General features: G+C 38.5%; 4 protein-coding genes and 1 non-coding gene across 7 annotated transcripts; 4 read left to right on the top strand and 1 right to left on the bottom strand.

Moving 5' to 3' along the window:
- Positions 1 to 628: 628 nt before the first annotated feature.
- On the top strand, positions 629 to 3,734 carry LOC9302174 (kinesin-like protein KIN-12F). Of its 2 annotated transcripts, none has more exons than XM_021015938.1 (7): positions 629 to 978; positions 1,080 to 1,178; positions 1,265 to 2,065; positions 2,160 to 2,258; positions 2,347 to 2,388; positions 2,477 to 3,247; positions 3,322 to 3,734. In XM_021015938.1, exons 1-7 carry the CDS (start codon positions 724 to 726, stop codon positions 3,613 to 3,615), a joined length of 2,361 nt encoding a protein of 786 aa, XP_020871597.1. In that variant the 5' UTR covers positions 629 to 723; the 3' UTR covers positions 3,616 to 3,734. The 2 variants fall into 2 exon arrangements, with proteins under 2 accessions (XP_020871597.1, XP_020871596.1); XM_021015937.1 differs by having other exon boundaries at positions 1,077 to 1,178.
- Positions 3,735 to 3,817: 83 nt separating this feature from the next.
- On the top strand, positions 3,818 to 5,515 carry LOC9302173 (mitochondrial import inner membrane translocase subunit TIM22-3). The gene is made up of 5 exons (XM_021015951.1): positions 3,818 to 4,130; positions 4,586 to 4,650; positions 4,749 to 4,821; positions 4,939 to 4,992; positions 5,154 to 5,515. Exons 1-5 carry the CDS (start codon positions 3,932 to 3,934, stop codon positions 5,402 to 5,404), a joined length of 642 nt encoding a protein of 213 aa, XP_020871610.1. The 5' UTR covers positions 3,818 to 3,931; the 3' UTR covers positions 5,405 to 5,515.
- A 300-nt stretch (positions 5,516 to 5,815) lies between these two features.
- Positions 5,816 to 7,420, top strand: LOC9300473. The gene is made up of 3 exons (XM_021015952.1): positions 5,816 to 6,166; positions 6,277 to 6,352; positions 6,455 to 7,420. Exons 1-3 carry the CDS (start codon positions 6,134 to 6,136, stop codon positions 6,832 to 6,834), a joined length of 489 nt encoding a protein of 162 aa, XP_020871611.1. The 5' UTR covers positions 5,816 to 6,133; the 3' UTR covers positions 6,835 to 7,420.
- TRNAA-AGC lies at positions 7,245 to 7,317 on the top strand. Its single transcript has one exon. It is a non-coding gene; the product is annotated as a tRNA-Ala (tRNA).
- A 13-nt stretch (positions 7,421 to 7,433) lies between the features above and the next one.
- On the bottom strand, positions 7,434 to 9,895 carry LOC9302172 (beta-(1,2)-xylosyltransferase). 2 transcript variants are annotated; one of them, XM_021015942.1, is made up of 4 exons: positions 9,588 to 9,850; positions 8,927 to 9,474; positions 8,552 to 8,701; positions 7,434 to 8,372 (listed from the first exon to the last, which is right to left on the bottom strand). In XM_021015942.1, exons 2-4 carry the CDS (start codon positions 9,326 to 9,328, stop codon positions 7,617 to 7,619), a joined length of 1,308 nt encoding a protein of 435 aa, XP_020871601.1. In that variant the 5' UTR covers positions 9,329 to 9,474; positions 9,588 to 9,850; the 3' UTR covers positions 7,434 to 7,616. The 2 variants fall into 2 exon arrangements, with proteins under 2 accessions (XP_020871601.1, XP_002864396.1); XM_002864350.2 differs by having other exon boundaries at positions 8,927 to 9,895.
- Between the last annotated feature and the right edge of the window lie 47 nt (positions 9,896 to 9,942).

Here is a 9,942-nt window from a genome sequence, read left to right as displayed (position 1 = left end):
CATTGTTTTGTTTTCTTTTATTCTTGCGACAATTATTGGTTATATATGTATCTCTTGCCAAAATTTTCAAACTATAATTGCTGACATTATAACAAAAGAAAAAAATGTCACTATCATCTCGATGCCTACCTCTTTCCTTTTAGTTGCTTAAAATCTTATATTCCATTTATTAACGTACAAATCAACTTTTCTCCCAATCCCGAATTATTGTTTAATTATTCTCCCCACAAAATTCTCATCAATCACCACAAATTCAACTAATTACTTGTAATCATAGAAATCGTTATTATTGAAATAAAACTGAAAATTGATTTTGTACACGGATGGTAATTTGTTGGGGTCAACATGGACGTTGCAGCTATTCGTGTGTTAATGAAAACAAAATATATGACTGCTAATTTAATAAAGAGTAGTATTTTGAAAGTGTAACAAGCCCATTTATGTTACGGAAATAAAACACCCATTTAAAAGCCCAACACGTGAAGCCCATTTCCGAGTGCGTCCCACATTTTACTCTTATCGTCGGTAATGGCTATTTTGTATTTTTCCCTTTTTTGAAACTCCAACGGTCGAATATACTCAAACTTTCAAAAAAAAAAAAAGCTACCTTTATCGTCTTCCTCTCTGTCTCTCTCACAACACATAACGTTCAAATCCTCTCCCACTCTCTATCTCCTCTCTTCTCTCTAGATCTAAAAGTATCTTCTTTTCTCAATCTCTGTTATGAAAACGATGAAGTCACCAGCGAAGATCGGAGAGAATCGGTTCTTAGGAAACCTTTCGACTTCTTCTATCCGAAATCTGCTTCCCAGATCCATCTACGCGAAGCAGAAATCGATCCAAAACTCAGATACTAAGAGTTTCAGATCCAACGACGAGAACGCTCCTCCTTGTGACCCAAACATACAAACTAATCATCATCTAAACAACAACGATTTTCACTTGAAGAAAAAATCGCCTCAAAACGAATCGACTCAGGTAGATCCATATAACTTAAGATCTTTCTATGATTAGGGTTTCGTTCCTTTGGATTTGAAGTTATTGTTTCCGTCTCTGAGTTTTAAATTGAATCAAAGCAGTTTGAAGCGAAGAGCGTACTCGTTACAAGAGCTAACTCAATGGCTAATGAGATTACAGAGGAAGATGATTCACTGGGTGACCAAATTCGTGAACTAAAGGTTTCTTTTTTTGTCACATATTGGTTGCGTATTTGTGTGTCTGAATAATGGTGTTTGTGTATAATGTTGGGTTTTATGGTTTATAGGAGGAACTAATAAGAACCAAGTCTGATGGGTACAAACCTGATGGAAGCAAAAATGGGTACTTTGTGAGGGGCAGTTTGAGTCAGTTGAGAAACAGCATCAACAAGTCTCTAGTCATGTCGTGTGAAAACAAAGAAGGTTCAGAAGAAGAAACAATGTATGAGGATGATGATGATGTGATGGAACTGAGTAAACATATTAACAAGTTTCACACTTTCTGTGATACTGATGATTTGAGGGATTCGATTCAATCCTCCTTTGCTAGTGCTTCAGGCTGTGAAGCAGAGTCAATGAGTGGAGATGAGATTTGCTCTGTTGATAAACACAAGGATGGGATTCACAAAGATTGTGCCTTGGCTGATTCTCTGGGAAATGGGATTTCAATCAGTTTACCACATCAATCACGTATTCTTGAAGAGCCTCCTTTGTCAGAATCTCCAAAGATTAGGAATTTTAGGAAGAGCGTGGCAAGTCCTAGGAATGGAAATGAGAGCTCCAACATCGGAAACAAAAAAGTTGAACACTTTGGCCCTTCTATGTCCAAGAAGCCTTTAAGTCCTACAGATTCTCTAGCTGCAAGTCTCCAGAGAGGACTGCATATTATAGACTGTCACCAGCGGAATTCGCTGTCAAACAGATCTTCTGTTTCCTTCTCGTTCGGGCATCTCTCTCTGAAGCCTTGCGATGAAAGCGATAATCTTAGTGCTTCGGTTAAGCTGTTACAGGAAGATAGGCCAAAAGAAGGTGGATCATCGATTCTCCTCTGTCTTTCTTGCAGACAGAAACTTGACCAAGAAGCTGAAGTATGTCTAAAAACCCTGAGATGCATTTTCTTCCATTCATTTTCAGTTTCTTAGTAGGCTATTCGTTTTGACAACTTATATCTTATATTATTAGGGAGGATATAAGGCAATAGAAGAAGCTTGCGGGGATGAGATGCATCTCAAGAACATATGTGTGGAGCAGGCTACCAAAATTGAGCAGCTTACTTGTCAGGTAAATAACTTATAAACTTATGGTGAGACTATTGAGTGTTAAATGTTGAACTTGAATTTGCTGACACTTTGTTTTAATAATTCTTCAGTTAGACCAATACAAAGAGAACACTGTTCGGGAGTCAAGTAAGGTAAGCCAACAAGTTACATTTCACAGAAACAAGCACATTAGTAAATTGTTTGCAAGATAACTTTAGCTATGCTTATCTGTTTGTGCAGCTAATGAAATCCGATGATGGAGAAGATGCGACTGAGGTCGTGAAGGAAACATATGAGACAAACCAACGTAGTGAAGAGTTTGGGAAAGTAAGGATTGATCTCAATGAAAAGGAAGCTCTTTTAAAGGAGATTGCAGAGCTAAAAAGTAAGTTGCAGCCTACAAAATCAACGGATAATCTGAGATCTTCTTTGCTGTTACGGTCTTTCCAAATGAGGAAGAGCACTGATTTTACCAAGAACATTGAGAACAACAACGGTGCTATAGAAGAAGAACGTGAAAGGTGGACAGAAATGGAGAGTGAATGGATATCTTTAACAGATGATCTAAGGATGGATATTGATAGCCATCGTAGACACGCTGAGGATCTAGAGATAGAGCTCAAAAAGGAGAAAATGGCTACAGAGGAGTTAAATGATGCTCTTAATAGAGCCATGCTTGGTCACAGTAGATTCATCGAGCAGTACACAGAACTACAGGAGAAGTATGATGAATTAGCTGAGAGGCATAGCGTGACGATGGCAGGAATAGTTGATGTGAAGAAAGCAGCGGCTAAAGCTGCTCTGAAAGGTCGCCACGGGAAGCGTTTTGCAAAAGCTTTTTCAGCTGAACTTACTGCCATTAGAGCTGAGAAGGAGAAAGAAAGAGATTTCTTGAAAAAGGAAAACAAGGGCCTCAAAATTCAACTGCGAGATACTGTTGAAGCTGTTCAAGCTGCTGGAGAATTACTTGTCAGACTCCGAGAAGCTGAGCAAGCTGTACAATCCTCTGAGGTAACTTTCAATGACACCTGCAACTTTTTGTTTATGATTGGCTCGATTGTGAATTCTACATTTTGATTTTGCAGGAACGTTTCAGCTTAATGGAAGAAGAGAATGACAAGTTGAAGCAGCAAATGGAGAAGCTAAAGAGTAAGCACAAAACAGAAATGAGCACAATGAAGCAATATCTTGCAGAAAGCAAATTACCTGGGTCTGCACTAGAGGCATGGTTCAAGGAGAATGAGCAAGAGGAAGAAGAACAACATGTATCATCATCAGAACACAGAACCGGTGTGGTGAGCTATGACGATTATACAGACGATCAGGCATGGAGAGCTGAGTTTGGAGCCATATATCAAGACCATGACCATCATTACTGATTCATGTCACTAATTGATCCATTTCATTTCAAGAACAAAAAACTTCTTTAGTCATGTCCATGTACCAGACAAACCCATCTTGGGCAGGCCTGTGCCTCATATATATAAGTTTCTGCAAATTCTTCATAACATATTTAACATAAAGGCCCATACCTAGAGAAGCAAGTGGGCCAAAATTGAGGCCCATAATGAATATAGTGTTTGGCTACAGGTATAAAAATAAACTCTATGAAGATAAACAAAAACTCTGTTTCTAATTTTTGAAGATTAGGTAGAAATCGAAAAGTGTCTTCAAGTTTCAGAGAGGTCATAAGCTATGGCGGCTGAGAATTCTTCAAACGCCATTGACGTCGACACGAGTCTCAATTCCGATTCAAAACCTAACCATGAAGCTAATGATGTGACTAATCATGACTCTTCCAAAGCATTGGTAATCCCTTCTCCCGCCGTTTGTCTCGTACGTTTCGCCGGAGATGCTGCTAGTGGCGCCTTCATGGGCTCTATATTTGGCTATGGTGATAATTTCAATTTCTCTTCATTTGTCTTTTATTATCTCCATTGATTCTGTGTTGTTCTGAGATTTATTTGATGACAAAGTATTTGAATTAGAGGTTGAGCAATCGTTGGTGAGACTTAGCTTTGAAGTTTCTATTAAACTCTGAAGTTTGTGTTTAGACTATGTTAACGATGACTATAGGAAAAACTAGATTACTTAAGGATTGATCAAACATTGAGTTAGTGCCTAAAATTCCTCTAGAATTTTATGAGCTCTTAAGGAACAACAATGGTCTGTGTAGACTTCATTGGTGTAGCTTTTATAGAACAGAGCAGTTCCTCTAGTTTGCTTTTGTTTTGCAGTCAACTTTAGCTTTAGCTTTTTAGTGTTGACAACTGGAGAATCATTTTATGTGTTGTTTAATTTGAATCTATGATCGAACAATTCATCTCACGGATATGAGTTGGTGTTCAGGTTCTGGATTGTTTAAGAAGAAAGGATTTAAGGGATCATTTGTGGATGCGGGTCAGTCTGCAAAGGTGCCTAAATCTTAAGTTTTATTGAAACTGCATAAGGTTATTATTCCCTGTATACTATTCGTTGAAAGAAAACTGAATGAATTGTGGTTTCTTGTTAGACTTTTGCGGTTTTATCTGGAGTACACAGTTTGGTTGTTTGCCTTCTGAAGCAAATACGAGGGAAAGATGACGGTGAGACTCTTTTAACATTTCTCCCTCTGAACCGTTCTTAATCCTACGATAATAATATTCAACTTCTAGCATGACTTTGCTTATATGTTCAATTTTCTTCCATTCTGGCTTCTGCAGCCATAAATGTTGGAGTTGCTGGGTGCTGTACCGGCCTTGCTCTTAGTTTCCCCGGTAAGAAATGAATTCATATCCCCGAATTTGCAAGTATATTATCGGTACTATTCCTGTTACAGTTAAGATGATGAACTATGTTAGCTATTTACGTTTAAAAAGGTCTCTATGTGAATTTGATGATGCATGCCGAGCTAACCCCTATGATCGTGTGTTTGCAGGTGCACCGCAAGCAATGCTACAGAGTTGTCTTACTTTTGGTGCCTTCTCCTTCATCCTTGAAGGGCTCAACAAAAGGCAAACGGCTTTGGCTCACTCTGTCTCGTTGAGACACCAAACCAGAAGTATCCAACATGATTTACCGCTGCTCTCGTTGGCTCTCCCAGTCCATGATGAAATCAAAGGAGCTTTCACTTCTTTCTGCAACTCCTTAACGAAACCCAAGAAGCTCAAATTTCCTCGTGCTCGTTGATTTTATTCCTACTTCTTCTTATGCCTGTTGTAGATTTTGAAAACAGATTTTGAAAAATGGTTTTGCTGCATGAGCCAATGAGAAAAGAGGTGTGTTACCTTTATTTGTTTTCATAACAAAGTTTCTAGGACTAAGTCCAGAACTAATTTTGGAGTTTTAAGCCGAATTTTCGAAATCTTCATATGGTCGTCTCTAAATTCTAATTGATCATTGGGCATTGGCATTTTAAGCAGTAGATCCTTAAGAATATATTTTAGGGTGTTATATTTTAATGATATTAGTAGGTAAATGAAGATTGAGTTTAGCATGATTTTTGTTTGTACATTTGATTTTTTTTAGTTTATACATGAATTGTAGTTTTATTTTGTTGGATTCAAACAAAATTTGATTTGAAATAAAATTGAATTGTATTTTAAGTTGATTAAATCTTGTATAAAACAATTTTAACACTAGTTAATTCTTTTGAAAGATTTGGTGTTTCATTGACCACAAGCAGTGGAGATAAGTGTGAAGGCAGATCCGCAGATGCAGTAACAAATCAACTTGCAGTACATAAATGGTATACAATGGTCAGATTAAGTACTCTGATTTAATACCATTAATCTAAATACCTTAAAGAAAAACAAATTGTATCTTAGAAAGAAAATATCTTCTACAGTCAGTGTCTTTATAAACAGGTCTTTGGTTCTAACCAAAGTACTTTGAAACAGTAACTAATAACACAAAGCCATGTTGGATCCTCTTTCTTCTTCTTCTCAAATGGTCTCTCTTCTTTCTCTTATCATCATCATTCATCATTATTGTAATCATGATGACATTACACATCATCATCATCATCATCATCATCATGACTTGGTTCCTTTTTCTTGCAGACTTGCGTTCTAAGGCTTGATACTCAGACTAGTGGATGGGACAAATCTATGCATAAGCTTTTTAAAGGCATTCATGGTACTTTTATCTAAATCTTGCTTATTTGTTTTTTCTAATTATTATTATTTTAAAGATTATAGTAATGGAAATGTTGTTATGTTTTGTAATGATTTTGAGCAGATGTAACATACACAATCGACGCGACGAGAGGATTAGCCTATCTCTCCGGCAAAATTAGCCCTGAGATTATTCTGAGGATTCGTAAAGCTAAGAAACATGCTCAATTAATCCACATGGATTATGGTCACGTTACTCCTCCTCCTCACGCCAATTCTCTAAATCTGCCGCCACCGTGGCCACAATTATCGCCGATGTATCAATCGCCGTCGGCGCCACCGTATATGAACTACCAACAATTTCCGTTTACCGAACAACAGCCTCCTGTGACGTATCCGTATTATTATTATCCTTATTACGTACCGGAAATGTTGTATTCTCCGCCGCCGCAGATACCGACGCGAGACGGAGTTACCGGCGAGCCACAGTGTCGGATTCTTTGAAAGTTTTTCCACAGTTCCGGCGCAGCGTCGGAGTATTACAATTGGTTTGGTTAAGTGATTTTTGTAAGCTTGGCCAAACTTTTTCTTTGTTTCTTTTCTGGTTTTTTTTTTTTTTTTTAATTATTAATTTTTGTCAGTAATAAAGTTTAATCACATCTCAATTAGCCCCATTATTTTAATGATATACTGCGATCGTGAATCGTTGATTGTATTTTAAGTTAAAGAATTGAAATTTTCAATTAGTATATCTTAACTAAAAGGTCAACCGGTCTATGAATATGAGGAATTAAAAATTTATCTTATTTTTGTTCAAATTAAATTTACGTCACTATTTTTCTTGGTAACAATGTTTCTTTGACAAAACTTGTTGCAAATTTGTTATATAAAACAAACTGAAAGAGTAAATAAGTGGGGATGTAGCTCAGATGGTAGAGCGCTCGCTTAGCATGCGAGAGGTACGGGGATCGATACCCCGCATCTCCATTCTTTATTTTCGTTTTCCATTTGATCTGAATGTCCATATTACCAGAAGAAACACGTCAGAGAAGTCTCTTTTTTGTTTATCCCTCGACAGTGTATTTATTTTACTCAACAGAAGATTAATAAATAACCATTAGAAGAAATCATGTTTAGTACAAAAAAAAGCAAAGCCAATTTACACATCATTAACCCATCGAAAAAATGATACAAAAATACAAAGTATCAAAATATTCCAGAATCCAGACCCACCGGTCACCAGAGATTCGAACTCACTCACTATCCCAAATTCTTGTATTTTTTCTTTAGCAGCCAAGGCTCTTCATGATCTCCTTTAACTTCTCAATCACAGCTGTTGGTTCCGCTCGTGAGTTCGCCAGATGCATCGCGTGATACTCCAATCCTTTCCACTTAGCTATGAGCTCGAAATGAGGTCTCTGAAACTCTACGCTCACTATCTCAAATATCGTTGTGTTTGGTGTTGCAGATACAATGTGAGTGAGTCCTGCTCCATGAGCACCAATGATCACTGACGCCTCTTGGATGGCGCGAACTTGATCTTTCATTGACATGTGTGCAAGCAAGCCATTCACAAGGTTAATCCCACATTTGGTCAGACCGGTGGAGCCAGTCGCGACCCAGTGATGCAACGAGTCGAACACTTCTTCCTCATTGATGAGCCGAGACTGGACTTTACCGCCGTGACGAGGATGGGCTAAATAATCTTCACGGCGGACAAAGAGAACGTTATGAACAGAGGTTGATGTTGATGATGATGGCGGTTTTTCTAATGAGCGGTGTCTGTTGACAGGAAACCCGAAAGCTGCTCTGATCATTTCGCCAAACTCTGATATCCTTGCAGTCCTTTTATCGTCCGGGTTTTGCCACAGGTTGTGAGCAGATTCTCCCTTGCAATCTATTTCTCCCGTCAAGCCTTTAAAAAGTGCAGTTTCGTATCCCAATGGTGAAAGAATCGCGTGGCGGAAACAAACCGGTTTGGTGAAATTCTTTGCGTATCTAATTCCGGAAAACAAAGCTGTCCATGTTTCTTCTAGCTGCGTCTGCAAAAAGGTTCACAACATGGATATGACACTCTTACTAAAACCATAAAACAGAAGAATTCCAAATCATGTAACCAAGAGTAACTGCAAGTCTAAAGATAGTTGGGGTAAATGGAACTGGACTTTCCCAGCTCATGGAAGGATCATATTCATGACCATGTACAAGAAGAGGAGCGTACCGTGCAGTGCCCGTCAACGAAAACAACATGTGGTCGATTAGGCAAACCGGTGACTCTAGAGGAAACATAAGCGCTATACCAATCTGTCACGGTATGGAAGAGATTTGCGTACTCGAATCTAGTGACAAGCAAGGTTGGTTCCTCCACCCACTGAGGCCAATCAAATATCAATCAGCAAGAACGTTACATATATTTCAAGAACCTCAGAAACCACAACCTAATATGAACAGTGAAAAGCTTAATTCTCAATTTCAATAATTCATTGCTGCATATATGAATGAAATTTGGACTTCCAAACTCAAAAGTTTCCAATTATGCAATCTTTTCACCAAAAGACAATCTAATTCAACAGATCAATCAGTACAATACACAAACCTCTTCACAAACGAAATCTTTGGTATCAACAGCACGAATCGAAGCAACCAAATCTCTCATTGTATGTCTATCAATTCCACCTTCTTGAATATACTCATTCAACATCTCATCATTCACCAGCCGCCGAGAAACCGCACTGCCTCCTCCTCCTCCTTCTCCTCCACCAAAACGACGGTGTCTCTTAAAACCTAACCGTGAAGAAACCTCTTCCGCCACCTCAAACGCACCTTGTCGAAACTCAGGAAGCTCTTCCTCCTCTTTCCTCCCCATAACTTCCTCTAACTTCTCACCTCCTCTCGACATAACAATCCGATCTGGAACCATTCTCAGATTCCTTCCTTCACAAATCGAACTCTGCAACGTCTCACTGTAAAAACAACGAAACCAGCTTCCTTCTCTCATCGGCTTAAGGAAGTCAACTCTCTTCGTAAATCCATTCCCGAAGTAGCCTTCGCAAGAGCCAGTTGGTAGATTCCTCTGCGGCGGCGTCCATGGGAGGTAAGAAGGTAAGATCGGCCACGGTTTCTGAATCGCCGATTGGTTATTCACTGAAACGTGAAACCGTAAAGGTAAATGAGGATGTGACTGCTCCGGTGAAAACGACGATGAGTGAAAAACGAAGTATATGATGAGAAAGAGAGAGTTGAGAAGTAACATATACAGAAAAATCTTCAGAATCTTCGGATTCCGTTTACTCATATCTCTCTCTCTCGTTTCCTTAATTTGCGGTTTTTTGAAGAGAGAGCGAGAATTTGAAATCTCTTTCTATTTTTAGATTTCCATCGATTTCTTCTCTCTCGATTCGGAAGTAAAGTCAATCGCCGGTGAAAGGTAAAACAGATTCAGGCGAGACTTCATCGGCTGTTTCGCCGGAAAATTGTGCTTGAAGGTGAAAAAGGTGAAGATGAATCGGAATTTTAAGAGTCTGCAGATTTATTAAAGCTGAAGATTCCATCATTCCTCCCTATCTGTGTATTGTTTGGCATTTTGCTTTTGACTAAAAATTCTTATACCAT

This window comes from Arabidopsis lyrata (assembly GCF_000004255.2).
Source record: "Arabidopsis lyrata subsp. lyrata unplaced genomic scaffold ARALYscaffold_8, whole genome shotgun sequence".
In the NCBI taxonomy this organism is placed as follows: Eukaryota; Viridiplantae; Streptophyta; class Magnoliopsida; order Brassicales; family Brassicaceae; genus Arabidopsis; species Arabidopsis lyrata.
This window is presented reverse-complemented; position numbering and strand designations above follow the sequence as displayed.

Coding starts and splice junctions, on each gene's coding strand:
- LOC9300473 (XM_021015952.1), top strand. CDS start 6,134: ATGTTGGATCCTCTTTCTTCTTCTTCTCAAATG. Junction 6,167..6,276: donor TTTCTTCTTCTTCTCAAATG/GTCTCTCTTCTT, acceptor TTTTTCTTGCAG/ACTTGCGTTCTAAGGCTTGA. Junction 6,353..6,454: donor GCTTTTTAAAGGCATTCATG/GTACTTTTATCT, acceptor GATTTTGAGCAG/ATGTAACATACACAATCGAC.
- LOC9302174 (XM_021015937.1), top strand. CDS start 724: ATGAAAACGATGAAGTCACCAGCGAAGATCGGAGAGAATCGGTTCTTA. Junction 2,066..2,159: donor AACTTGACCAAGAAGCTGAA/GTATGTCTAAAA, acceptor TTATATTATTAG/GGAGGATATAAGGCAATAGA. Junction 3,248..3,321: donor AAGCTGTACAATCCTCTGAG/GTAACTTTCAAT, acceptor TTGATTTTGCAG/GAACGTTTCAGCTTAATGGA.
- LOC9302173 (XM_021015951.1), top strand. CDS start 3,932: ATGGCGGCTGAGAATTCTTCAAACGCCATTGACGTCGACACGAGTCTC. Junction 4,131..4,585: donor GGGCTCTATATTTGGCTATG/GTGATAATTTCA, acceptor GTTGGTGTTCAG/GTTCTGGATTGTTTAAGAAG. Junction 4,651..4,748: donor ATGCGGGTCAGTCTGCAAAG/GTGCCTAAATCT, acceptor GTTTCTTGTTAG/ACTTTTGCGGTTTTATCTGG.
- LOC9302172 (XM_002864350.2), bottom strand. CDS start 9,625: ATGAGTAAACGGAATCCGAAGATTCTGAAGATTTTTCTGTATATGTTA. Junction 8,702..8,926: donor AAGATTTCGTTTGTGAAGAG/GTTTGTGTATTG, acceptor GATTGGCCTCAG/TGGGTGGAGGAACCAACCTT. Junction 8,373..8,551: donor TCGTTGACGGGCACTGCACG/GTACGCTCCTCT, acceptor ACCTTTTTGCAG/ACGCAGCTAGAAGAAACATG.